We start from the raw sequence: 27,320 nt of genomic DNA, 5'->3' as shown, positions 1-27,320 counted from the left end.
ATTATTGTACCCTGGATGCAGAATTCCTCATGAAGGGCAATGCAAAGACAAAAGGTGGACTGGCACAGGCAAAGATTACCCCTATTCAACATAGGCCTTAATTTGCTAAATAAATTTGAGAACATACGCTCTCAGAACAGCATTGTATGGTAGGGGATCACGGAAATTGGGAAAACCGGAACAGAAGATAATCTGAGCATTGAGATTTATTGCTACAGAAGAATCTTGAATATCCGGTAGACTGCTAAGGTAAGGAATGAGGTGGCTCTAAGCAGAATCTGTGGAGGAAGAAACTTGCGGATAAAGCTTAGAACAGGATGACAGGACATCTGTTAAAGCAGCAGTGAATGAAATCCTGCCCACTGAAAGGAGAGGTAAAAGGGAAGAAACAAACACATAGAAATTCAATAATTTAAAATGCACAGAAAGTGTCGCTTGCAGTTATTAGCAGTTCGTTACGACCCTCAAACGGATTGTGTGTGTGTGTGTGTGTGTGTGTGTGTGTGTGTGTGTGTGTGTGTGTGTGTGTGTGTGTGTGTGTGTGTGTGTGTGTGTGTGTGTGTGTATTTGCAACTGCTGACTGTCTTAGCTGCAATTTTTAAGGTTATTTTTAAATTTTACCAGTAATTTAACGGTGACAATGGTAACAGTAACAAAAGTAAAATTTCTTAACATTAACGCATTTTATTCTATCCCACCTAAAATTACGTATCTGTCTTACCACATCTATTTCAGGGCTTTTCATGCAATAATGTTTAACGCAAATTGGTTGTTTTATTTCAAATTTACTCACCTTCTCAAATGGTAAAACGGAATGAATTTGAGGTTTTATCTTCTCCTGGAAATATAGGTCAAATATATTGTCCAGCATTATTTGCACATCGTATGAATGATTCTTAATCGTATCTCCAACGTTCAGACCAGCCACGATAACATTCTTGTTCACTAACTCAGCGGAAGATACGTATTTTGTGTCCCAAGTTGGTCTCTGCAGTGTCCTCGTAATAGTTCTTGGGTATGTAGCCGTGCTGTCCGAGCCTGAAACCAATACATATCTCTGCTATACGAAGGGAAATTAGACATCAATTGCAGGAGTATCCACAGCAGGGTTTTTCTATGAATTATTTCAAGATCCCATTGCAACTTGGGGTAACACCAGTATTGCACGAGGAAATCTGACTTCAACAAATTCCAACCACCTTGTAGCACAGTTTCGTTTTAAATGAGGTGTATCTAAATCAGCAATTGAAAACGTCCGTAGGCCGTAGGCCGAAGACCCATACATAGTAACGGAAATTAAATTGAAGTGAGTTCACCTTGATCCACATGTCTAGCGTGTATAGAGTTTTGGCCATCCGTGATGAACGAGTTTAGTGACCAAAGAGGGATGAAGGGCTCACTGCAGTCTAAGAAATTCAACCTATAAATATAGGTAATCATTTGCGACCATTTGTGTGCTAGTCAAACCTTAATTTAACTTTGGTCAACATGGTCCGGAGGAGTAATAGATGTTGACACATTCTAGGAAGCAAAAATATTTTGTTGATAACAGTTGTAAACTTCATGTAGAAGCCATCCTTACGATCTTGTTGCCGCCTGAGCATCCGAGGAGCCACCAGCAGTAGCAGCCAGACGCTCATTTCCTGAAGATGACTACATTAAGTCTGTACAGATCACCAACGAAATATTGTTGCCATCTACACACTTTCAACCCAGTCGAACCGTAACTTCTGGACTGCCCCTAGTATTGGGTTGGTGCATAAATCCGTAGCGTTTTTCCGTAAGTTTACAGATACACAACGGAGATAGTCTTTACGTACTCATTCACTATCTACAATAGTTTGCCAACGCTGGGATAATTTTTCTATTCCGCGACTGTAGCTATCACATGGTTTAGGTATGAAGAACTCGTCGAGCCATGTTCGGAGCGCATATCCATCCGGAAAGGAAGTTTCTGGAAGGCTGTTCGATAGAAAGCCGAAAATATGAAAATCCGAGGTCGCAAGATTAGTGAATAAGGTGGGCGCCGAATAACTTCCCAAGCAAACTCCTCTACAGCGTTTTCTGTCGGTGTAACAGAATGCGGGCGTGCGTTTAGGTGGGGTAGCATCACTCCACACGGTCTTACTGGCTGTTCTCAGGGTGTGCAAGACATCTGTACCTTGTGGAAGCAACTCTTAGTACACCACACTGCCCCTGTTCCACTAGATTACATCTTTTGTGGATGCGCGCAGTTCTTTGTATGAGGAGTTGCTGCTTTGGGCTCAACCATTCCTTTCTTTTCCTTATGTTAGCATGAAGACATTTCTTGCCACCAGTAACGATACAGGATAGAGACGGTCTGTGGCTTAAGAGCAAATCCATGACGAGCAGGCAGATTCACATATCCAGTGATTTTTATGATTTTGGCTTAGAACATGCGGTATCCATACGCCCGATTTATGGACCCCAAAGCAAGCACGCATCGCACGATAGTGGAATGATCGTAGTTTATCGCATTTGCTACTTCTGGAATAGACTGATGTGGATCATTGTACATTAATGCGTTTGAACGATCTTGATATCTTTACAGTCTTCTTGAACGTCTAGGGAGATCGAAACGACCCTCCTTAAAAAGAGAAAACCATCTTCTCGCCGTGCCCTGTCCAATGCAATTATCCCACACACAGTACGAATGTTTCTGGCTACTTCAACTGCTATCATCTATCTACTGAACTCAAACAGAAGAATATGTCTAAAATGTTCCAATTTCTTTCCTTGACACTCCTTTTTGTAGCGTCCACACCTCCACTATACCTCTAAGTGGAAATGCCAAAATATAAACTCAAATCTAAAAAGCGACGTGCAACTAAAAAGCGACGTGCAACTAAAAAGCGACGTGCAACTAAAAAGCGACGTGCAACTAAAAAGCGACGTGCAACTAAAAAGCGACGTGCAACTAAAAAGCGACGTGCAACTAAAAAGCGAAGTGCAACTAAAAAGCGAAGTGCAACTAAAAAGCGAAGTGCAACTAAAAAGCGAAGTGCAACTAAAAAGCGAAGTGCAACTAAAAAGCGAAGTGCAACTAAAAAGCGAAGTGCAACTAAAAAGCGAAGTGCAACTAAAAAGCGAAGTGCAACTAAAAAGCGAAGTGCAACTAAAAAGCGAAGTGCAACTAAAAAGCGAAGTGCAACTAAAAAGCGAAGTGCAACTAAAAAGCGAAGTGCAACTAAAAAGCGAAGTGCAACTAAAAAGCGAAGTGCAACTAAAAAGCGAAGTGCAACTAAAAAGCGAAGTGCAACTAAAAAGCGAAGTGCAACTAAAAAGCGAAGTGCAACTAAAAAGCGAAGTGCAACTAAAAAGCGAAGTGCAACTAAAAAGCGAAGTGCAACTAAAAAGCGAAGTGCAACTAAAAAGCGAAGTGCAACTAAAAAGCGAAGTGCAACTAAAAAGCGAAGTGCAACTAAAAAGCGAAGTGCAACTAAAAAGCGAAGTGCAACTAAAAAGCGAAGTGCAACTAAAAAGCGAAGTGCAAATAAAAAGCGAAGTGCAAATAAAAAGCGAAGTGCAAATAAAAAGCGAAGTGCAAATAAAAAGCGAAGTGCAAATAAAAAGCGAAGTGCAAATAAAAAGCGAAGTGCAAATAAAAAGCGAAGTGCAAATAAAAAGCGAAGTGCAAATAAAAAGCGAAGTGCAAATAAAAAGCGAAGTGCAAATAAAAAGCGAAGTGCAAATAAAAAGCGAAGTGCAAATAAAAAGCGAAGTGCAAATAAAAAGCGAAGTGCAAATAAAAAGCGAAGTGCAAATAAAAAGCGAAGTGCAAATAAAAAGCGAAGTGCAAATAAAAAGCGAAGTGCAAATAAAAAGCGAAGTGCAAATAAAAAGCGAAGTGCAAATAAGTGAACGATCAAGACATTGTAACCAGAATACTAGCGTTAAATACAAAAACGCTAGGAACTTACGCACCATCCTAATACTGACGCGAGAGTAATTACGTTGTTAAGATTTAGAACAAAAATAAGCACAAATGGTTCGTCTTTACAGACCAAGCAGTGAGACCTGAACTGCCGTTTGGCAATGAAGTAACCGTGTTAAAATGGTGTTTAAATCTTGCCAGTGTACACGATTAAGAGGATTAACATCTTAGAACTATCGTAAGAACAGCAATTCAGCGACAGACCAGCAATTCGCGTACTCACCGATAGTGATCAGTCTTCCGCAAGGCTTGAGCAGCCTCAGGAATTTTTGGGTCTCCGCCCCTCCACTCCTGACGATGGCGACATCGACGCCCTCAGGGTAGAGGCTCAGGATGCGCTCCACGTAGTCCTCCTCGTGGCGGTACACGCCGTTCACCCCCAGGCGCCACAGCTTGTCGTGCTTCGACTCCGAGGCCGTCCCCAGCACTGTGACTAGCGGCACCGTCCGAGCCAGCTGCGCCACGACCGTGCCCACGCCACCTGCGAAGCGTGCCACTCTCCCTCAGTCTCACTGCTTGCTTTGTTAAGCGACATTTCAGTGCTTAAGTAAAATTAAGAGGAAATTGCTGTTTACGTGAAACTCTCACGCTAGGGGGAACAACAGGTAAAAAAACTCATCACCGCTGAAATTTAACTAGTGCCTGGTTGTCTTCAGGCTGCACGTCTCTAGCACTACATACGGTGATCCAAGGCTTGACGGTCGAAACTATACAGACGGAAGAGGGCTCTAAAGGAACTTTGAGAGAAGGGAGAGTGATGTCTCAGGTAGTACGAGGTCTCCAATGAGCAACGCCTGTGGAACTTTTTTGTAAACTAATGCTTATCTTCAGTTCCAACGCAAGTTAATAGAGAATCATTGCCTGACGTCAGTAAATATCGACATAAATCTCCTGAAAAATCAGATGCACGAATGACACCCACTGAAAGAAATTGTAGGGAAGACTTGTACAATAGAAGAAAACTATCTTCATTTAAATGAACTGGAGAATGTGACGGCAAAATGAGAACTTCAGACGAAGGCAATCTACCCAGACATATGATAGTAACGGTAGATGGTGTTTTTCACTTAAGCACATTTTCAATAGATTTTACACCACTGACGATTTCGTATTGTCTAAAAATTTTGGTCGATTATTCATTTCCTCTTAGGTCGTCTGAAAATGGTATCCAGTGCGAAACAGCTAAGCAGGAATGGCTCGAGGAAGAATGAAAGGCCGGCCGTTGTGGCCGAGCGGTTCTAGTCGCTTCAGTCTGGAACCGCGCGACCGCTACGGTCGCAGGTTCGAATCCTGCCTCGTGCATGGATGTGTGTGATGTCCTCAGGTTAGTTGGGTTTAAGTAGTTCTAAGTTCTAGGGGACTGATGACCTCAGATGTTAAGTCCCATAGCGCTCAGAGCCAATTTTTGAACGAATGAAAGGCCATAAAAGCATGCATAACTAGGGGGAAAGAAATTCCGTGTACATGAAAATTAAAGAGCTCGTTGATGGAAAGAAGTAACTTCATGAATACCAAAAGCTCAGAGGGTAAGCCAGTACTAAGCAAAGCGGAATATAGCTTGAAGGAAGTATAAATGGTCGCAATAAAGGAAACAAATTCAAGGAGAGTATCATAAAATGAAAAGAAGCGAACAAGGTGAAGATGAGATGATACTGCGAGGCGTATTTGACAGAGCATTTTAAGACCTAACGGGCAACAAGACCCATGACGTAGACTGTTCCTTCAAATTATTATAATCCTTGGGAGAGCCACCTATGATAAGTGTATTCCAGGTGCTGTGCAGTATGTATTAGACAGGCGAAATTCCCTCAGACTCCCAAAAGGATGTAATTCCAGTTCAAAACAAAGCATATACTGACTGGTGTGAATGCTATCTAACCATTAGTTATATACGTCGTAGTCGCAAAATAGTGACACGAATCATTCATAAAAGAATAAAACTTATGGAGACTGCATTTGAGAAGATCAATTTGGATTTCGTAAAAATGCACTAACATGCGAGGCAATACTGATCCACTGACTTATCTTAGAAGATCTATTAAAGGATAATCTAAGTCTATAGAAATTTTAGATTTAGAGAGAGGATTTTGACAATGTTGACTGTGTAACACTTAAATTTTGGTGTTAGAGATTAAAATGCAACAACCGAAAGGTTTTTTTACAATTTGCACGCCAACCAGAGAGCAGTTACAAGAGCCCAACAACGTTGACACCTGACGTAACCCTCATCACACGTGTAACAACAGGTACACCCGTGCAAGCTGTACGAAGGATCCTCCACGGGCTCCCGGTAATTTTAGAGATCTGACTATCAATTCCAGTTGTAAAAAGTACCCAAATCCCACGAATTATCCTGTGGAAAGCCGATTCCATTCAACATCAGTCTTACATTGAGAACACAAATCGGATAGCCCCGAAACTTGGGAATTGCAAGAGTGTCTCAAACCTGGTACACAAAGCGTCCCTAAATGCCCTTCATTGCTGTGGTAGGAACGAGTACACCCCCAGCTGGACGAAGCAAATTGAGATATGTAAGAAGAGCAGCGATTACGAAAGATCGTGTCTGGATTTTAGCGCTGTACGGAAGTGGAATGTGGACGACAGATATCAGTGCTTATATTGTGAACCGGTTTTTGGCTTGCAAGGAGTAATTGTCGTGAAAAATCGTTGGAAACACACTGTGTGCTAGACCAAGTCTGACTGGTAACCTAGCCTTTTGCAGACAATGATACAGAGAATTCTGCAGGCACAAATGACAACCCAACGTCTCAGTTTCACTGTTACCAATACCTCCCCTTCCTTCCTGCATTTTAGTGAAGCTGTTTTCCACATGTTGGATTAAGGGCTCCAGTAAGAAGTGGAGGCGTGACTTACTGCGTTTTGGAGTGCCATAGGCGGAGATTATCTTTTTATCGGGAGCGCTAGTCTAGCAAAGCATACCAGAAGGTATTTGAGTTCGGAGATGATATAGCAACTGGAGCTGTGAATAAGCCCTGAGTGGCCTGAATAGCGCAGTCGGTAAGAGCAGTTGTGACGGTACGTCACATAAATATTGACATTTTTATTGGTTGTAAACCGTAGTTAACGTATTTTGTGAATATAATTAGCATAAAAGATACAGTTAATGTTCTTGAAACAACTGATATGCAGCGATAATTTAAGAGTAGCGTCTTTATTTAATGTCTATGCAAATAAAGCATCTAAAGAGACGCGATTGTACGGCCGAGGAGGAAGGACGTACTTTATGGGACACACTTGTTTCGTGGTATGGAAGGCAGCCGTTGAGCGGCTACACATTTTATGTAAGTTATTCGTATTTATTGCTAAAATAAAATTACCACAAAATGAATTTCTTTGTAATAGTTGTCACCTCAAATGCTCGCAGTGGCTAATTATTTTTAAGAAGCATTTTTCCAGTAATTTGCGCTGCTGGAAGCTCATCTTCCGATGCAGCCTCTGGTCGGCAATTACGCGCCGAAGTATTAATTTATTTTTCAGAGTGTTAACAGTAAATGTAAATGCGTGAGATTGCGTTGTAAGAACCTTTTTAAATTGCAATAGATAATTTACGTTAAAGTTCATTTTTTTAAATTATACAGATTGTAAGGTATCAGGCAAATCCAACACCTTACATGAAAACCCTGACATAAGCAAATCCAGTAGTATGTCACATAGCTCCGAATAAATCGTGACATTAAATTAACCAAAGTAATACGAGTAACGAGCGAGCAAAAGGAATACCACAGACTAATACAAGAATGCCTAAATGCATGTCATACCTTCCCACCGTGAGACAGTTCCGAGGGGAGAAACGAGAACAGAAGCCGAGAGCAGAACCGTGTTAAGCTAGAAGGCCCTACGATAAGGGACGGACACCCACGTCGCCAGCAAACCGCTAGGACCACCCCCAGCCCATGTTAAAAGCTAGAGCCCTCCAGAGGAACAGTATAGATCTTACGATAACACTAAAACGACCACACCAGCTGCAAGTTTTAGCGTGAGACTTTCTCGCGTCTCTGTTACGTTGCAAACTTTAAAAACATTGCCCCACAACGAAAAGTATAACGTTTTTCATTGGATAGACAATTTTTGTAGGTGGAGCTTAAGGTTAACATTGAGACCCTGATTGGTCAGATGAATACACAGCCAGATAGTTTTTTTTTAAACCAGCTTCGGTAAATTTTAGTAAGAAGTTGCTTCCGAGACGGCGAGGTGAGCGGAGCTGTGCTGTCCGCCGCCCCCTGACGAACACCGACAAGGTAATGAACGCACGCGATGCCGCATAACAGTGCGCAAAGCTTCACTCAGAACTGCAGAAGTGTCGTCTGTTACACCCCCTTTTTGCGTAATTAAAGGTCATGGTGTTCACATTTGCCACTAAGTAAAAATCTGAAATGCGATGATTTTTCTGTTATATAGTTATTGAGAAGCCACATCAGCCACTCTAATTTACGACAAGTTAGATAAGTAAAGATAATTGAGGGTCACTGTAGACCATTTTGATAGTTTTCTCTCTTGTGAAAATTTAAACCTAGATTATAGATGTGATATGGCATAGGTCATCCTTCGATCCATTGTAGAACTTGGAAACCCATTCAGGGAATATTCGTTCACATTTTTGTTGAACGCAGTATGGTTTTTACCATCCTGTATTAAAACATTTCCTTTTATCAATAGTGCAATTTATAAACAATGTTTTGTGAGTAGAATTAAATTTCCAATGGTAAACTTAACTGCTTTTTCGACGTTATTTTACCAGCTAACTAAAAATAGGAAAGCCTTGAACCCTTCCACTAAATTTAGTTAGTATTAAGATTCTTTTACAGGGAGTGCAGTGGAGCTGACGCTGAAATCATTAAGTATTTGGTTATATCATCGCTAGTCTCACTGAACCCTTCTGAACACTGCATGTCGTGTGGTCTGGCGTCTCCTTACCAGCAACAGGTCCCAGGTTCAAACTAGTCAATTCCCTAAAAAATACGCTCAGAGCGTAGTTGCGCGAAAGCGGTAGGGAGACACGATATAGAACAGACAGACACCACACAGAATGTTAGAAGATTCCGTGAGTTCAGTAAATTTTATGTTGTGCGCTCCACGACAACAATCTAAATTCTCTCGAGCCTTGCTTTGCAATCAATAAATAGAAATTATCAAAATTACATTTAATTCAGTTAACGGCAACTATATTTTAGTCATCACGTTCAAAATCTAAAGTTGGTACATGAATAACTGAGGCCCTTCAAAAACCCGTTTCATATTTACTTATGCACGTAATTAAAAGTGATAAGAAGAGACAATATTCCTGAGAGAAAGAATCATGCTGATAAATTAAAAATAAAGATTATATATACGTCACAAATCAAATGCCAACTACGTCACACAGTGATCACAGAAGGGTGAGCTCCGTGTTCTAGTCCCAGTGCAACAGTTTATTTGCTAGGAATTCTCTAAGATATTAAGCTTTATTCTGTAATTATTGGCGAAGACCAAGTTCAGTGCAGATATTACCGATGAAATTCGTTTTGAAAAACTTGGCTAGTAGAAAGCGTTTTGGCAGCGCAATAACGACAAAACAGTTAGCATGAAAATGTAAAGGTAGAAGATGGAGTTGCTCAGGGTGTGCGCTTACTAGAGATAAGGGACGATGAAAACGTTTCCATTTGAGTGTGTCATTGCGACTGCGATGTAAGTACCGATACCATGAAGTGAAAATAGGAACTATGGAGACGTTATTACCAAATGCTTCGGAACAGGATCAACTTACTGTTATTCTGTTCTTGGCTGCAGAAGGACAAACACCAGTAGATATCCATCAGAGAATTAAGAGTGCTGCACTGTGTCTGAAACCATTGTTGTGGAATGGTGCGTCAAGTTCCATGCTGGTTACAGTTTGACAAGACGCCAGCCGGACTGGGTGGTCATCCTCCATTACGAAAAACAAGCGGACGATTGATAGAGCGATCAGGGTTGACCGAGGCGTAACCAATCGTGCGCTAGCAAAGGATCCTTTCATCAGCTTCGGTAGCGTGCAACACTGTACCCAACAGATGTTAGGATACCATAAGGTCGGCAGCCAGTGGATACCTGGGGTGTTGAACATCTAACAAAAAGGAAATCTTAGAGCTGTGTGCCTGAAGCACCAGATGTATTTAAATTTTGAACGCAACAAGGTCCTTGAGTGCATTGTTGCAGACAGAAAGCTGGTGCCACCACTGTGAATCAGTAAAGCGCTGACGATGCAGCAGTGTCGTTCATCGTCCCTTCACCCCAACGAGTTCAAGAGCCAGGCACTCGCTGGAAAGGTGATTCTCATCTTTATCTTTGATTACCAGAGCCCATTGCTTATTAATTTCAAAGAAGCATGTGTCATCACCGAGGAACGCAGGAGAAATGATGGCTAGCAGTTATGGCGGGAATTCCGGGAAAACTGCAGCAAGTGCTCTACTTCATGATAACACATCCTCATGTGGAAAATGTCACGCGCAAGTTGCCCAGTTCAAGTGGGAGACGCTCGAGCATCCACCGTGCAGCCGTCTCTGGTATTGTCACGCCTTTGGTCCCTCAAGAAAGTCCTTTAGAGATATACAGTATCTGTAGTATGGGGATGTGCAGCAGGCAGCTGAGGACTTCACGCTGCAGGGCAAGGTGTTTTACCAAACAGGCTTTTTCAACGTGGTGTTTTGGTGGGATGATTGCCTCAATACTCAGGCGATTCTGCCTGACTGGTATACCAGTTCTGGATAGTACATCCCTTGAACGGAAAGTTTTTGATCGATCCTTAGACAGTGAGGAAGTGCACTGTGGATAACTTTTATAAAGCTAGCAGTCGTCCTACATGTAGCATAAGCGAGTCACGTAACCGTAGTGCAATCAGACCTTGTAATGGCTGTCAGCAGGGTTCAAGACGCCAACGCGTTTGATCACGAACGACGGAGATAATGAGGTTTCCGAGGAACTCAACAGCGTGGTTGTTAGTCCCTTTATGATCAATATCAACAAACCACCAAAAGAGGTGCTTGTAACGTGGCGGGAGTCGTCAGCAGCTGTGACACTGTCACCAGACAACCTACACATAACACTGAATTGAGAGTATCGTTAGGAGATTTAGAACATGCACAGGTGGAAGTAGGGCGACGGCGGAACCACACAACGGAATGTTCTCCCAAAACAGGAACGCTGCATCGACACGGAGAGGACAGCAAAAATGAAGACTGTTCCATATGTTGTGGATGACAAGGGCAAGTAACTTATTTCGAGAACAGGGAAACATTTGGAGTGTGTGTGGTTCGAGCGAGGTTCGGAAAGCAGCAGCCCTCTTCTGGGGAAAAAAAATCAAGCCTTGTCCCCTCTATCTCCACCGTGGGAGTTAACTACTGAAATTAGTCCTTTAAATCTAGTAGTATTCACTGCATGTAGGATGGCTGAAGCATTGCTGATTTAGTTGCATCTTCGGCTAAGACCTGTGTCAATGATCCGTCAAGACAACCTACGCCAGAACTTGAGTGTGTTGACATGTTTCAAGGATTCTGGGGACTTAAGGTTCGCTCCATATATGCAGAGGAGTGTCATCGTGCCGCAGTATATAGCAGCTGCAGAAATAGAACTAGTACGAGTCAGCTGTTGGACGTTGCACGCCACGGTCGCGCGGTGGAACAGATTGCGACGGCGTCTGAGGTGACGTCGGTGTGATGGCTCTGTCCGCCGTGGTCGTCACAACTATACGTTTGCTCGATTTACTCTTGATTAACCCAATCGCTGGTCCCCAAGCCTTGGTAAGATTATAGCCACAGTCCCGGTTTATGAGGTCGTCATTGGTGCGAATTTCGATGGCCTCTCTAACAACGCTGTCCCAGTATCTCGACGTCTGTACCAGAATCCTCGTGCGTTCATACGCCATGGCGTGATTTTCCGACAAACAATGTTCAGCGACCGCCGACTTGCTCTGATACATCAGTCGAGTGTGCCTCTGGTGCTCACGGCATCGATCCTCGACGGTACGCATCGTCTGACCAATATAAGACTTGCCACATTGACACGGAATCTGGTACACGCCGGCCTTCCTCAAACAGAGGTCATCTTTGGCGCTCCCCACCAGTGCACGAGTTTTATTCGGAGGACAACACAGTTCCGACCCGGTGTTTCTTCAAAATGCGGGCGATTTTCCCCGAGAGTGCGCCTGTCTATGGAATAAACGCAGTGCCTACCTCCTCCCTAGTGATTTCCTCCTCCCTCCTCCCTGGCTAGTAATTTCACTTCTTTTCCCTGGGATTGGATTGATGTCACCTGGGTTGCAGCTGATTCCGCCCATAAGAAGGCAACGGGACGTCAAACAGCAAAGTTCTCACGTCTCCTTGACAAACCATCCCTGCAGGTTCCGTGCAAGACTCATCAATCTGAGTGGCATGGTGTTGAGTGATGGTGCGGTCTCTGTTTTGCAGAAAGGTCTCAACTTCGCTCCCACCCCCAAGTTCACTCCGGTCGCAGAAATTGTTAGTGTTGTTGAACAGGTTGCAGCTCGACTTCCACCTCAATCAGCTGAGGAAATACGTCGTGAAACTTGTCGGTTTGAGGAAGGCCGGCGTGCACCAGATTCCGTGTCAATGTGGCAAGTCGTATGTTGGTCTGACGATGCGTACCGTCGAGGATCGATGCCGTGAACACCAGAGGCATACTCGACTGATGTATCCGAGCAAGTTGGCGGTCGCTGAACATTGTTTGTCGGAAAATCACGCCATGGCGTATGAACGCACGAGGATTCTGGTACAGACGTCGAGATACTGGGACAGCGTTGTTAGAGAGGCCATCGAAATTCGCACCAATGACGACCTCATAAACCGGGACTGTGGCTATAATCTTACCAAGGCTTGGGGACCAGCGATTGGGTTAATCAAGAGTAAATCGAGCAAACGTATAGTTGTGACGACCACGGCGGACAGAGCCATCACACCGACGTCACCTCAGACGCCGTCGCAATCTGTTCCACCGCGCGACCGTGGCGCGGGGCGCGGACGGCGGAGTGAGCGCGCCGCGGGCGGAGGGTATTTAAATCGGCCCCCTGAGCAGCCATAGCGTACGGATCTCCGTGCCGGCACGTTCACAGGAGCTCAGTCAGTCAGTTCACCTGATGATGGTGACATGTATGATCGCCGAAATATTGTGCCCGTTGAACACTGTAGACCGGCAGTACACCCGTGGATATTTTTATTATCAAATACGCCGGGAGAAACTCAAGAATCATATTTGATAGCTGTTTGCTAGTTAGTGTTTCTTGAGAGAAGTGATTGATATTCCTGGCTTGCAATTCTGTTTTGTCGCATTATTCGCCTGTTCCTTTGTGCACTGGACTATAGTATCTGACTTACGAAGTCTTGCACAATTTAAAATTATTTCATCCTGTAGTACACTACTGGCCATTTAAATTGCTACACCACGAACCTGACGTGCCACAGACGCGAAATTTTATCCGACAGGAAGAAGATGCTGTGATATGCAAATGATTAGCTTTTCAGAGCATTCACGCAAGGTTGGCGCCGGTGGCGACACCTACAACGTGTTGACACGAGGAAAGTTTCCAACCGATTTCTCATGCACAAACTGCAGTTGACCGGCGTTGCCTGGTGAAACGTTGTGATGCCTCGTTTAAGGAGGGGAAACGCGTAGCATCACGTTTCCGACTTTGATAAAGGTCGGATTGTAGCCTATCGCGACTGCGGTTTATCATATCGCGACACTGCTGCTCTCGTTGGTCGAGATCCAATGACTGCTAGCAGAATGTGGAATCGGTGGGTTCAGGACGGTAATACGGAACTCCGTGCTGGATCCCAACGGCCTCGTATCACTAGCAGTCGAGATGACAGGCATCTTATCCGCATGGCTGTAACGGATCGTGCAGCCACGTCTCGACCCCTGAGTCAACAGATGGGGACGTTTGCAAGACAACCATCTGCACGAACAGTTCGACGACATTAGCAGCATGGACTATCAGCTCAGAGACCATGGCTGCGGTTACCCTTGACACTGCAGACAGGAGCGCCTGCGATGGTGTACTCTACGACGGACCTGGGTGCACGAATGGCAAAACATTTTTTCGGATGAATCCAGGTTCTGTTTACAGCATCATGATGGTCTTATCCGTGTTTGGCTACATCGTGGTGAACGCACATTAGAAGCGTGTATTCGTTATCGCCATACTGGCGTATCACCCGGCGTGATGGTATGGGGTGCCATTGGTTACACGTCTCCGTCACCTCTTGTTTGCTTTGACGGCACTTTGAACAGTGGACGTTACATTTCAGATGTGTTACTACCCGTGGCTCTACCCTTCATTTGATCCCTGCGAAACCGGACTTTTCAGCAGGATAATGCACGACCGCATGTTGCAGGTCCTGTACGGGCTTTTCTGGATACAGAAAATGTTCGACTGCTGCCCTGGCCAGCGCATTCTCCAGATCTCTCACCAACTGAAAACGTCTGGTCAATGGTGGCCGAGCAACTGGCTCGTCACAATACGCCAGTCACTACTCTCGATGAATTGTGGTATCGTGTTGAAGCTGAATAAGCAGCTGTACCTGTACACGCCATCCAAGCTCTGACTCAATGCCCAGGCGTATAAAGGCCGTTATTATGGCCAGAGGTGGTTGTTCTGGGTACTGATTTCTCAAGAGCTATGCACCCAAATTGCGTGAAAATGTAATCACATGTCAGTTCTAGTGTAATATATTTGTCCAATGAATACCCGTTTATCATCTGCATTTCTTCTTGGTGTAGCAATTTTAATTGCCAGTAGTGTAGAATGTGTGCTCACCAGGGAGAACAGTAAATGTTCAGCAATCTGCTTCCACGCTTGCAACAAGGTCGCTAAGGAGTTCTGGTTTTCTTCAGCTCGATTTTACCAATATGTGCTTTGAGTCTTAAATGTCTCATATTGGCCGTTTCATATTGCGTTGTTTGGAGTGTGTGTTCGTGTTTTATCCAATTCTTACGATCCTTGATACTGTGTGGAATTTTGGTTAGCCATCGGGACAGACTGATGTTGAATTAGGCTCCACGACATTTTAATGTATTCAGTTGGAGATAATAAACTTTTCTAGTGTTTTTGTCGTCCACATTTAATTTTACGGCTTCTGGTCCTTTTATTTCCACCTATCTGAGAGATCCAGCGTAGCCCGGTTATTTGTAGCTGTGCCCAACACTTCAGGGATGTGAAATATTTTTAGCTTCGGTAGTGCGATTGGTGACTAAGGAAGAGCTGATACTAAGATGCACGTACACAACACAACGTCTGGCATTTTGCAGTGTGTGTGATCATAACTTCACCAGAAATTTTACACGTTTAAAGCGAAATTGGAAATTGTTCGAGTTCAGGCTATTAAAACTCCTTGGCCGCTTCCCGTCCTAATTTCCGCTTTTATGAAGTTACGTTCGAGAGAAGTAACTGGAAAGGGTTCTGAGGAGCGAGATAATGAATGACACTTGGGATCAGAGCTATACTGCGCCTCGCTTTTGGAAGGAGTTCCCGAAGAGCGAGGAAGCCCGATGATGGAATCACAGTAAGTCGCCTCATCAGATTGCCGAGACCGTAGTCCTCAGTCTTTTAGCCATTCTGGTTTCTTCAAAAGGACCAGACAGTTTTCTAGGCATTTATATTCGCAAACAAAACGAAAATTTAATCAGTAGACATCCAAATTATAAATCAAGCTTGATGAAATCTTTTCGTAGCAAAGAATAAAAAAATTTATCGAAAGAAGCAGACCATCTTTGTAATACAGAAGGCGGCATCAGTACATCCGTAGATACTAGACAGGTAAATTCGCTCTTGTGGTGCTAAATTCTGTTTACTGGCGTATGTCACTGAGCTAAGAAACAAATACCTCCACCAGTTCTTAAACTTATTACGAAAGAGTTCCCTCTGTTTCTTTAGAATACTATGCTGTGATTAAACATCCGAGCTACTAAGCCGAGGAGACGATTTTAGATAGAACTTTAAATTATGGTATTTGTCTTTATGTCTCGATTTACATGAAAAAGCCAATATATTACTAGGTGACGCTTTTAACTGTGAAAACCCCATGGAAAGTAGTCTAGCAGTGTTTGAGATTAGTGTGTTCAGGCACGTGAGCTTTAGAATTTTACTGTCAGTATAGATGAAGGTTTTGTATTTGAAGATAAGGTGACTTTGTTTTAAGTTTTACCCTCGATTCCTTACAGAATCTACCTCCCATGTATACAGCAATTCCAACGTCTAATTACAGATAAGTTTGGGTGTAGACGCGAGGAAAGGTGTAGAGAAGTTTTGAAATTAGGGTTTAAATTCTTTGAAACTCGCTAAGTGCTGTAATGAAATATGGATGAATGTGGTCTGGATAAATTGCGTGCAATTTTAAGAAAAGGTAGTTTCTCACGCATCTAAACGTTCGTTACGTTTTATTTCCCGAACTATGCGTTGAACAGTGATAATTTTGTTGATACATCGATGTCTGGATACTGTCTGCTAACTGTGTTGCAAATAGTCCGTGAACGAGTAATTAATCCCTCATGCTTAATGTTGAAGTATGCCTGCAGTAAAAGCAAAAATATAGTAAGCGATAACCTTTTTGCTTTCATCATTAGGAGGTAGAGAGGGGGGGGGGGGGAGGGAACGGTGTCAGCAAAAAGTTTATTAAAGGTTTCAAATTGTGTGGTGTTTGCTGGGATGAATAAAATCTGGCTATTTGCGCATCGTCACTTACGCCGGAAGACCATTGTTTCAGACGGTAAAACGCGTCAGTGTGTTAACCGTTCTAAAACTTTGCACAAAATTTACCTTTATTGTAAGCAACGAATACAGGAAAAACCGCGAAACTTTAACAATACATCATCAGAAATTTTTAGTTTCACTTTGGAATCACAGGGTCATACAGTTTCCATCGGCCATCTTTTCGTGAAATGTATTTGACAAATTTCGCATTTTTCCTAGACCTAATCCCATACCTCAGCTTCCATGAGGTCATGATAAATTATGGAGCTAAATACGCAAAAATGGGCCTAAAATATAAATTTGTACTAAAGGTACATATTGTTCCAAACGTTCCGTTTCGAAGCCACTTAACAGTAGTGACAGATTTACTTTACAGTAAAACTAGATTTACTTTCACTGTCAATGATCTCAATACAGTCACAAAAAGGGGCATGTTAAACTCTTACAATAACTGAGTACAGCTTCACGCCTGCTGTTGCTTTGAAAGCTGTGACATAGTCCATTTCATTCGTAGAGGTCCCTCTGTGTACTCTGCCTTGCCATAGCATCGGTGGTTTCATCCTAAAGGCACTGATCATTAGAAAGTTTCAGACAGCGACACCTGGTACTGAAAGGTTTAATGAGTATACGAGGGTGAGTCAAATGAAAACCTTAAATTTGTAATAAATCGAAATTTCGCGCCGTTATCCTGTAAGATGGTAAGCGTGCTACAAACAGCGTGCAGAATGGCATGTAGGTGGCAGCATAGTGCAGATGCATACATACCGTAGCAGTATCAGTATAAAGATAGCCGCCCCACTTGCAACTTGCACCAGGGAATAACAGCGTTCTGTTATTAGGTTTTTGTGTAGTGAAGGTGTAAAACCTATTTAAATTCATCGACCAATGAAAGTTCAGTACTTTGATGCACCTTTTTCACAGCAGCAAGTCTACGAATGGAGTAGGAAGTTCGGAAATGATGCGACTTCAGTGGAAGATGCTCCTCCTACAGGTCAGGCACAACGAGTTGTGACTCCACAGAACACTGCAGCAGTTGAAGCCATAGTGAAGGAAAACCGCCGAGTGACACTGAATGACATTGCGGCATGTTTACAGATTAGTCATGGGGCAGCACACCACACTGTGCATTATTTGCTCCTGTGTCTGCAAGACGGGTGACACAGCAGCTGACTCCTGAAATGAGAGAACGACGTGTTGATGCTTGTGAAGACCTACTTCGGCGCTTTGAACGAGGCGGTAATGGCTTCCTTGCAAGAATCATTACTCGGGACGAAACCTGGGTTCACTTCCATCAACAAATGAAGAGAGCGAACAAGGAATGGCGCCATTCCTCATCAGCAAAACGAAAGAAGTTTCGAACAGAACCATCAGCAGGGAAGGTTATGCTGACACTTTTGGGACTACAAAGGTGTCATTTTGGAGCATTACATGCCTAGAGTGACCACTGTCACCAGTGCATCATACATAGATCTAAAAAAAAGCATCTGCGGCCTGCAATCAAAGCGACGTGCATTGCTGTCAGCAGGTGTCCTTTTTGCAATATGACAATGCAAAGCCCTACACTGCCAGTACAACAGTTGCAACTATCACAGACCTGCATTTTGAGTCTTCCTCATCTACCATACTCACCAGACCTTGTCCAAAGTGATTTTCATGTTTGGACCACTCAAAGACGCAATGGGAGGGAAGAAGTTCAGTTCTGATGAGGTATGCCACGCGGTGCACTAGTGGTTGCGCGGACTACCAGAATTTTTTTTAAGGAATTTATACACTTTGTAAACGCTGGAGGACTTGCATTGAGCGTATGGGAGATTATGTTGGAAAGTGATACAGCTTTGTACCACTTCTGCACAGTAAATATTTAAAAAATATTTAAGGTTTTCATTTGACTCACCCTCGTATGATGACAGTTTTTATTGAACCAAGTTACGCGAAACTTTGAAAACCAAATTTTTGTTGCGCTGGATGCCAGACAGGCAACCTGGAACGGATACGGGGTTCTGGGGTAGGGTTTAGTAGTATTGCTTTTCCAGTTTATCGATGTCCTGTGGTGTACGACCTACAGGCACGTATCGCAACTTGCTGCCTTACTGTACCTGCGAGAGACTGCATGAAGACGACGCCCGCCTTGCGCAGCCTGCCCAGGTCGAACAGGCAGAGGTAGGCGACGAGGCAGTCTAGGCCGAGCGCGGCGGCCTGGCTGAGGGTGACGCTGGCGGGCAGCGCGAAGCAGTGGCCGCGCGGCACCTGCACCACGTGCCGGAACAGCCCGCCCTGCATCCAAAGGCACAGCACCTTCCGGCCCGCCTGCCGCAGCAGCCAGCGTGCTACCTCAATGCTCTGAGTCCACAAGCAGCAAGTCGTTCTCATAAGTTACGCTCATCTTACCTCGAGATCGTCCACTCCAGCACCCACTCGCCTGACTACCCCGCAACACTCGCTTCCCATGACGATTGGAAAGGCCTCGCTTCTGATGATGCCCAGTCTCAGGTAATTATCCGTAAAATTAAGGCCGCAGTAAAAAACTGCCACTTCGACGTGGTCGTCTTTCAGGGCCTGTGGCAGCGGTGTATTCACAACCTGGAAATGTAAGTTACAGGGAAATCGTTATGATGTCTACGATGACCTGAAATATTGAGTTCCACTGTACAAACGTCCACTGTCGTGCGACTTCTACTGTAATTAGGCTAAACGGTTATGTTGGTAACGCCACGTAGCGCTCTCTATGAAAAATCACTGTGCTGTGTGCAGTCTGTGGCTGGTTTGCATTGTTGGAATATTTGCTATTGTAGTGTTGGGTAGTTGGATGTGAACAGCGCGTAGCGTTGCGCAGTTGGAGGTGAGCCACCAGCAGTGGTGGATGTGGGGAGAGATGGCGGAATTTTGAGAGCGGATGATCTGGACGTATGTCCATCAGAGAAACGAAATTTGTAAGACTGGATGTTATGAACTGATATGTATATATATATATATATATATATATATATATATATATATATATATATATATATATATATATGACTTTTGAACACTATGAAGGTAAATACATTGTTCTCTATCAAAATCTATCATTTGCTATCTACACCCATCAGTAGTTAGTGACTTCAGTAGTTAGAATCTTATTCAGCTGGCAGTACTTTGAGTAACGAAGATTTTTGTGAGGTAAGTGATTCATGTAAGGTATAGGTTATTGTTGGTCAGGATTATTGAAAGTCAGATTGCGTTACGCTAAAAATAGTGTCAATTTAGTGTTGATCAGAATAAGTAAAGAGAGAAATGTGAGTACGTTCAGTTCTGCTCAGCTGTTTGAAAACCGAATAACGTAAGGCGTTTATCTGCACATTCATAAATTTCTCTAAGGGGACGTCTCGTACTACATACCAAAAGCGGAAAACCCATGATATAACCTGTACATAAATTTCCACGAATCTTAATACACAGGAGTGCAAATAGAATTTATGAAACATGTTAATGGTAAAGGGTTATAAGTGAATACAAAGTGCACGAGAACTAAGACATACTTGTAACAGAACCATCAGATGACAGAACATCTCAAACCTATTTCTAATACACTGCGCTGCGTAGTTTCACTAGGACAGGCATGCCATAACATTTAGACATATCTGCCATTCCATACCGTGTAATTAGCTCACGGCTGCACATAGGCATACATTTCAAAATCTTACTATTGTCACGCCTTCCTGGGCAATTTCGTATTTGGCGTGCGATGCCTGATAAAATTACGTGAGGGACTATCGTCTCAACTGTACGATTGGTGGTGGTGGTTGTTGGGATGTTTAAGGGGGATTGAACAGCGAAGGTCATCAGTCCCCCATTCCAAAAACAGGCGAGCTGAAAATTTGCTGAGCAGGTAAAAACCAAAGGGGGGAGGAGAGTCCCCCAGGCACTAAAAGAACACAAATGCAGCAATACTACAGACAAGAAGAGTACACAAGAACACCAGACAGAAAGAAAGAAACAGAAGAAAAGAAGATGGCCGAAGACTGGCTGACTGACCACGAGAACAAAGAAAAGGAGAGTCAACCATCCGACTACACACCAAAACAGCAACAAATTTTGAGAGACACGAGGACAAAAGACACAAAGGGAAAGGTGCAGGAGCTCCCTAAATGGAACCATAAAAAGGACTACCACGGATAAAATGTAAAACGTCATCAGCCATGGAGGCATCATCGCATAAAACCAAAGGCAAAGTGCCTGGGAGATTAAAAGACTGCCGGAGGGGGCACAGTCGGGACACTCCAACAAAATGTGGGTGACCGTCAGCTGGGACCCACACCGACACAGGGGGGGATCTTCCTGACACAAAAGATGGTCGTGCGTCAGGTAGGTATGGCCGATGCGGAGCCGACACAGGATGACAGAGTCCCTGCGAGAAGTCCACAGGGAGGAGCGCCACACATCGGTCGTCTCCTTAACAGCCTGCAGTTTATTCGGAGAGGTCATGCCACGCCACTCACAAGGGAACCTCCCCATCGCACCCCCCCCCCCCCCCCCCTCAGATTTAGTTATAAGTTGGCACAGTGGATAGGCCTTGAAAAACTGAACACAGATCAATCGAGAAAACAGGAAGAAGTTGTGTGGAACTATGAAAAAATAAGCAAAATATACAAACTGTGTAGTCCATGTGGAACGTAGGCAACATCAAGGACAGTGTGCGCCAAGGAGCGCCGTGGTCCCGTGGTTAGCGTGAGCAGCTGCTGAACGAGAGGTCCTTGGTTCAAGTCTTCTCTCCAGTGAAAATTTTACTTTATTTTCGCAAAGTTATGATCTGGCCGTTCGTTCATTGACGTCTCTGTTCACTGTAATAAGCTTAGTGTCTGTGCTTTGCGACCGCACCACAAAAGCGTGCGACCGTGCGATTAGTAGCGCGCTTTTGCGGTGCGGTCGCAAAGCACAGACACTAAACTTATTACAGTGAACAGAGACGTCAATGAACGAACGGATAGATCATAACTTTGCGAAAATAAATAAAGTAAAATTTTCACTGGAGGGAAGACTTGAACCAAGGACCTCTCGTTCTGCAGCTGCTCACGCTAACCACGGGACCACGGCGCTCCTTGGCGCACACTGTCCTTGATGTTGCCTACCTTCCACATGGACTACTCAGTTTGTATATTTTGCTTATTTTTTCATAGTTCCACACACCTTCTTCCTGTTTTCTCGATTGATCTGTGTTCAGTTTTTCAAGGCCTATCCACTGTGCCAACTTACAACTAAATCTGAGGGGGGTGCGATGGGGAGGTTCCCTTGTCAGCAGTCCATATCCCAAACACCTTACGGCGCAACACCAACTACTGATCACGAGCCGGGAGGCCGATCTCCAAAGCTGGGGCGTCGATCGCCCCTTTGGCCAGCCTGTCAGCACGTTCGTTCCCCGGGATGCCAACGTGACCTGGCGTCCAAACAGAGACCAACGAACGACCAGAACGGGTAATGGCGGAAACAGACTCCTGAATAGAGGACACCAGAGGAGAAGAGGTGTAGCAGCGGTCGATGGCCTGGAGGCTGCTCAGGGAGTCACTGCAGATGACGATGGACGTACCTGAGCAGGAACGCATATGCTCAAGAGCGCGCAATATGGCCACCAGCTCTGCAGTAAAAATACTGCAGCCAGCCTGCAAGGAGCGCTGTTCAACACGGGCAGCGTGTGCAAAAGCGTATGCAGTGCGACCATCAACCAGGGAACCATCAGTGTAGACAGTCTCTCAGCCCGAAAATGAGGCTAGGAGCACAATAAAACTGCGACAGAGGGCCACAGGCGGAACCGAGTCCTTGAGTCCCTGTGCCAAGTCCGGACGGACGGACGGACGGACGGACGGGGCGAAAACACCAGTGAGGCGTAGGTGCACGGACTCTGAAGGGAGGCAGAAGAGGGAATGACCCCAGTTCCAACAGCAGGGACTGGACGCGGACAGCTATGGAAAGCCCAGACCTAGGTCGCCGTTCAGGCAGATGGAGAACCATGGCAGGGAAAAGCAGGCGACGATTGGGATGGCCCGGCGAGCAATGCACGTGGACAGCATAGTCGGCGAGCAGTCGATGGCGGCGAATCTGCAGCGGGGGAACCCCGGCCTCCACCAGTAGACTATCCACGGGGCTCGTACGAAAAGCGCCAGTTGCAAGCCAAACCCCACAGTGGTGTATGGAGTTTAAAAACGTCAACACTGAGGGTGATGCAGACCCATAGGCCAGGCTCCCATAATCAAGCCTGGACTGCACAAAGGCCCTGTACAATCGCAACAGCGTGCAGCGATCCGCGCCCCAAGATGTGTGGCTCAGGCAGCGGAGGGCGTTGAGGTGCCGCCAGCACTTGCTTCAGCTGAGTAATATAAGGAACCCATGTGATCCGGGCATCAAAGACGAGTCCTAAGAAGCGGCAAGTGTTCACCACTTCAAGCAGGTGGCCATCGAGGTAAAGTTCAGGATGAGGGTGAACCGTCCGACGCCTGCAGAAGTGCTTAACTCGAGTCTTGGCTGCAGAGAACTGAAAACCACGAGTCAGAGCCCATGATGCTGCCTTGCGAACAGCTACTTGCAGCCTGCATTCAGCGACTCCCGTAGTCGTGGAGCTAAAGGAGATGCAGAAGTCGTCGGCATACAAAGGAGACACCGACGACCCCACGGCTGCAGCCAGACCATTAATGGCCACTAGAAATAAGGAGACGCTTAACACCGAGCCCTGCGGGACCCCATTTTCCTGTGTGTAAGAGGAACTAGAGGTGGCAACGACTTGCACCCAGAAAGAGCGGCGCAATAAAAAGGTTTGATGAAAAGCCGGGAGCCGACCACGAAGACCCCACTCATGCAACGTAGCAAGGATGTGATGCCTCCATGTGGTGTCATACGCCTTCCGCAGATAAAAAAAGACAGCAACGAGATGCTGACGTCGGGAAAAGGCCGTACGGATAGCAGATTCCAGCCGCACCAAATTGTCCGCTGCAGACCGGCCCCAACGGAAGCCACCCTGGGATGGAGCGAGGAGACCGCACGACTCAAGGACCTAACACAAACGCCGCCCCACCATACATTCGAGCAATTTGCACAAAACGTTGGTGAGGATAATGGGACGATAGCTGTCCACCGCCAGTGGGTCCGCACCGGGCTTCAGGATGGGGACAATAACACCCTCTCGCCATTGCGACGGGAACACGCCCTCGCTCCAAATACGATTAAAGATGGTGAGGATGTGTCTCTGGCAGTCCCTGGAGAGATGCTTCAGCATGTGTGCGTGGATGCAGTCTGGTCCTGGTGCTGTATCAGGGCAGTCGGCGAGGGCAGCGAGGAATTCCCTCTCGCTGAAAGGAGCATTGTATTTTTCAGAACAACGCGTGTGGAATGATAACGGCGTCTGCTCGGCTCGCTCTTTTAGAGAGCGAAAGGTGGGGGGATAAGTTGCAGTCGCAGAGCTCTTAGCAAAGTGCGCAGCAAGGCGTTCAGCAATGGCGGCAGCGTCCGTGCAGACAGCGCCGTCCAAGAGATCCCAGGGACACCCATAGGGGTCTGGTATCCATAAATCCGCCGGATCCGGGACCACACGAGCGAGGGGGAGACACGGGAGCCCAAGGATGAGACATACCTCTCCCAGCACTCCGGCTTACTTACGCCGTGCAATAAGAAGACGGGCCAAGGCACGGAGCCTCTTAAAGGCAATGAGGGTCTCTAGAGACAGGTGCCGCCTATGACGCTGGAGGGCCCGCCTACGGTCGCGAATAGCCTCAGCAATCTCCGGCGACCACCAGGGTACAGCCTTCCTCCGAGGGAGTCCAGAAGAGCGGGGGATCGGAGCCTCTGCCGCCGAAATGATTGACGTGGTTAAGACACGGACCACCTCGTCAATGTCACCCTGTGGGGGAGACTGGTTGCAGCGGAAGTAAAAGCCGGCCAGTCAGCCCTGTGGAGAGCCCAGCGGGGAAGGCGCCCCGAAGAATGACACTGGGGCAGTGACAAATAGATGGGAAAATGGTCACTACCACACAGGTCAGGATGCACTCTCCAGTGGAGGGATGGGACAAGTCCGGGGCTGCAAAGAGAGAGATCGATGGCCGAGAACGAGCCATGGGCCACACTGAAATGCGTGGGAGCACCGTTGTTCAAGACGCTAAGGTCGAACTGAGCCAACAAATGCTCCACGGCACGACCGCGGTCATCGGAGACAGTTCCACCCCATAGAGGGTTGTGGGCATTGAAATCGCCCAGTAACAAGAAAGGTGGCGGCAATTGGGCCAGCAGCGCAGCCAGCTCATGCTGCGCGACATCACCATCTGGTGGAAGGTAAAGACTGCAGACGGTAATAGCCTGTGGCGTCCACAGCCTAACAGCGACAGCCTCTAAAGCCGTTTGTAGAGGGACAGACTCGCTGTGAAGAGAGTTAAGGACATAGATGCAGATGCCACCAGACACCCTTGCATAAGCTGCTCGGTTCTTATAATAACCCTGATAGCCATGGATGGCAGTGGTTCGCATTGCTGGAAACCAAGTTTCCTGCAGAGCAATGCAGAGAAAAGGATGAAGGCTGATAAGTTGTCAGAGCTCAGCTAGATGGTGGAAGAAACCGCCGCAGTTCCACTGGAGGATGTTATTGGCCATGTCAGAGAGGCGTGAGGGAACTTTGAAGGCAGATTACGCCACTGGGTCACCTGCTGCCTCCAATTGAGCATCGGTGCTAGCGCTATCCATGGCGTCTGAGGGACTGGCGAGATCGAGGTCCTCAGCAGACGCCAGAATCTCCACCTCGTCCTCAGACACAAAGCTTGTAGGAAGTGGTGGGACGGGTGCCACCGCAATGTCTGTATTCTTGGGGACTTTCTTCTGCTTCTGTTTCTGTTTCTCGCGTTGTGCCTTCGGTGGTTCAGGCTTGGAGGGATTCACAGGGTGAGTCTCAGGGACGGACGACGACCGTGAGGCCCTACAACCAGGGACTGGTGGTTGTTTGAGCCACTTGTGGGTGTCTGCTGTGCCGCTGGTCGGAAATTGCGAAGGGAGATCCCCAAGGGACCCTTTCCTTGCGAGAGGAGCCGAAGAAGTCTTACGCTTCTTCGGCTGGGAAGGGGGAGCTGATGTCCCCGAGTGTTGGGGGTTGTTGCTCCTGAAGTAAATGGAGCAGGAGCGACAGGTTGTGAAGGGCCCCCACAAGCAAGGGGGCTGGTGGATTCTGACTGATCTCAGAGCCGATTCGGGACGATGGGAGAACCGTCGTGGCAGCAGCGGCGTAAAATGACGTCATTGCCACAGGATGGAGCCGCTCATATTTCCGCCTAGCCTCGGGGTATGTCAGGCGGTCCAGGGTCTTATATCCCATTATCTTCCTTTTTCTGGAATATCCTACAGTCCGGCGAGCAGGGGGAGTGCTGTTCTCCGCAGTTAACACAGATAGGAGGGGGCACATGGAGTATTGGGATGCGAAGGACGTCCACAATCCCGACACGTGATGCTGGAAGTACAGCGAGATGACATGTGCCTGAACTTCCAGCATTTAAAACACCGCATCGGAGGAGGGATATATGGCTTGACATCAACTGTAAACCATTACCTTAACCTTTTCGGGTAAGACGTCACCCTCCAAGGCCAAGATGAAGGCACCGAGGGCTACCTGATTATCCCTTGGACCCCGATGGACGCGTCGGACGAAGTGAACACCTCGTCCTAGGTTGGCGCGTAGTTCATCGTCTGACTGCAGAAGAAGATCCCTGTGGAATATAATAACCTGGACCATGTTGAGACTAATGGGGCGTGATGCTAACTGAAACATCCCCAACTTGTCACAAGCAAGCAACCTCCGTGACTGGGCATAGAAAGCTGTTTTGATGAGAACTGATCCAGAGCGTATTTTGGACAAGCCCTCCACCTCCGCAAACCTGTCCTCTAAATGCTCCACAAAAAACTGAGGCTTGGTTGGCATAAGAGATTCACCATCAACCCGCTTACAGACAAGGTACTGGGGTGAATAATCTCCACTGCTGTCTTTAGCCATGCATTCCTCCCATGGAGTGGCTAGGGAGGGAAATGATCTTTGATTGTATTGCTTGCCGTTGAGGTTAGACCTCGATCGCTTAGAGACTGCTGGTGGAGGCCCACCAGCGAGAGATGATGTACCACGCTTCATTGTGGGTCATCCACCCCGATGCCACCCACTCCGACCAGGGGCTCTCCCCACGGGCGCCACCCAGCCGCAGCTAAGACCACCTGGCAGGATGGCCTTTCCCGGGAGTCCCGATGCCCCAGAGGGATAGGCATCTACTCCTCGGCATACGTGGGGAGGTAGCAGCTCAGGTATCACCAGTGCGATCCTTGTGTAGTCAGGAGGCTACAACCAAGAGGGTACATGACGACCCCACCACAACGGACTGGCTACCGTGCTGGATGTCGGGTGTCAAATATCCATGTGTCGTAAGTGCGAAGATGGAAGTGCATAATGGAGGGCATGTATGCCACCCAGAACACACTGCAGCTGACGTGGCCGGATGCTCGGTGTAAGGCCAACTCCATGACAAAGTCGGTTGTGCCAGATCTTAGTGGAAGATGGATATAGAATGCACCACGTAAGGCGTCCTTCCCCAAATGGTACGCACTAACAGAAAATTTTGAAATCGAGTGGTCAAACCCCTT

General features: G+C 46.2%; 1 protein-coding gene across 1 annotated transcript in view; it reads right to left on the bottom strand.

Annotated features, from left to right (window-relative positions):
* LOC126260628 (synaptic vesicle membrane protein VAT-1 homolog) overlaps nt 1–19,139 on the bottom strand; it is a 39,554-nt gene extending 20,415 nt beyond the window's left edge. Inside the window, exons 1-4 of the mRNA XM_049957967.1 lie at nt 19,080–19,139; nt 18,788–19,031; nt 4,179–4,436; nt 794–1,038 (exon numbers count right to left, since the gene is read on the bottom strand). Coding sequence (XP_049813924.1) covers nt 794–1,038; nt 4,179–4,436; nt 18,788–19,031; nt 19,080–19,139 — 807 coding nt within the window. The remainder of the gene's footprint in view (nt 1–793; nt 1,039–4,178; nt 4,437–18,787; nt 19,032–19,079) is intronic.
* Between the last annotated feature and the right edge of the window lie 8,181 nt (nt 19,140–27,320).

Source organism: Schistocerca nitens, chromosome 5, assembly GCF_023898315.1.
Source record: "Schistocerca nitens isolate TAMUIC-IGC-003100 chromosome 5, iqSchNite1.1, whole genome shotgun sequence".
NCBI classification, from domain to species: domain Eukaryota; kingdom Metazoa; phylum Arthropoda; class Insecta; order Orthoptera; family Acrididae; genus Schistocerca; species Schistocerca nitens.
Note: the sequence above shows the minus strand (reverse complement) of the source record. Positions and strands in the feature narration are given on the sequence as shown.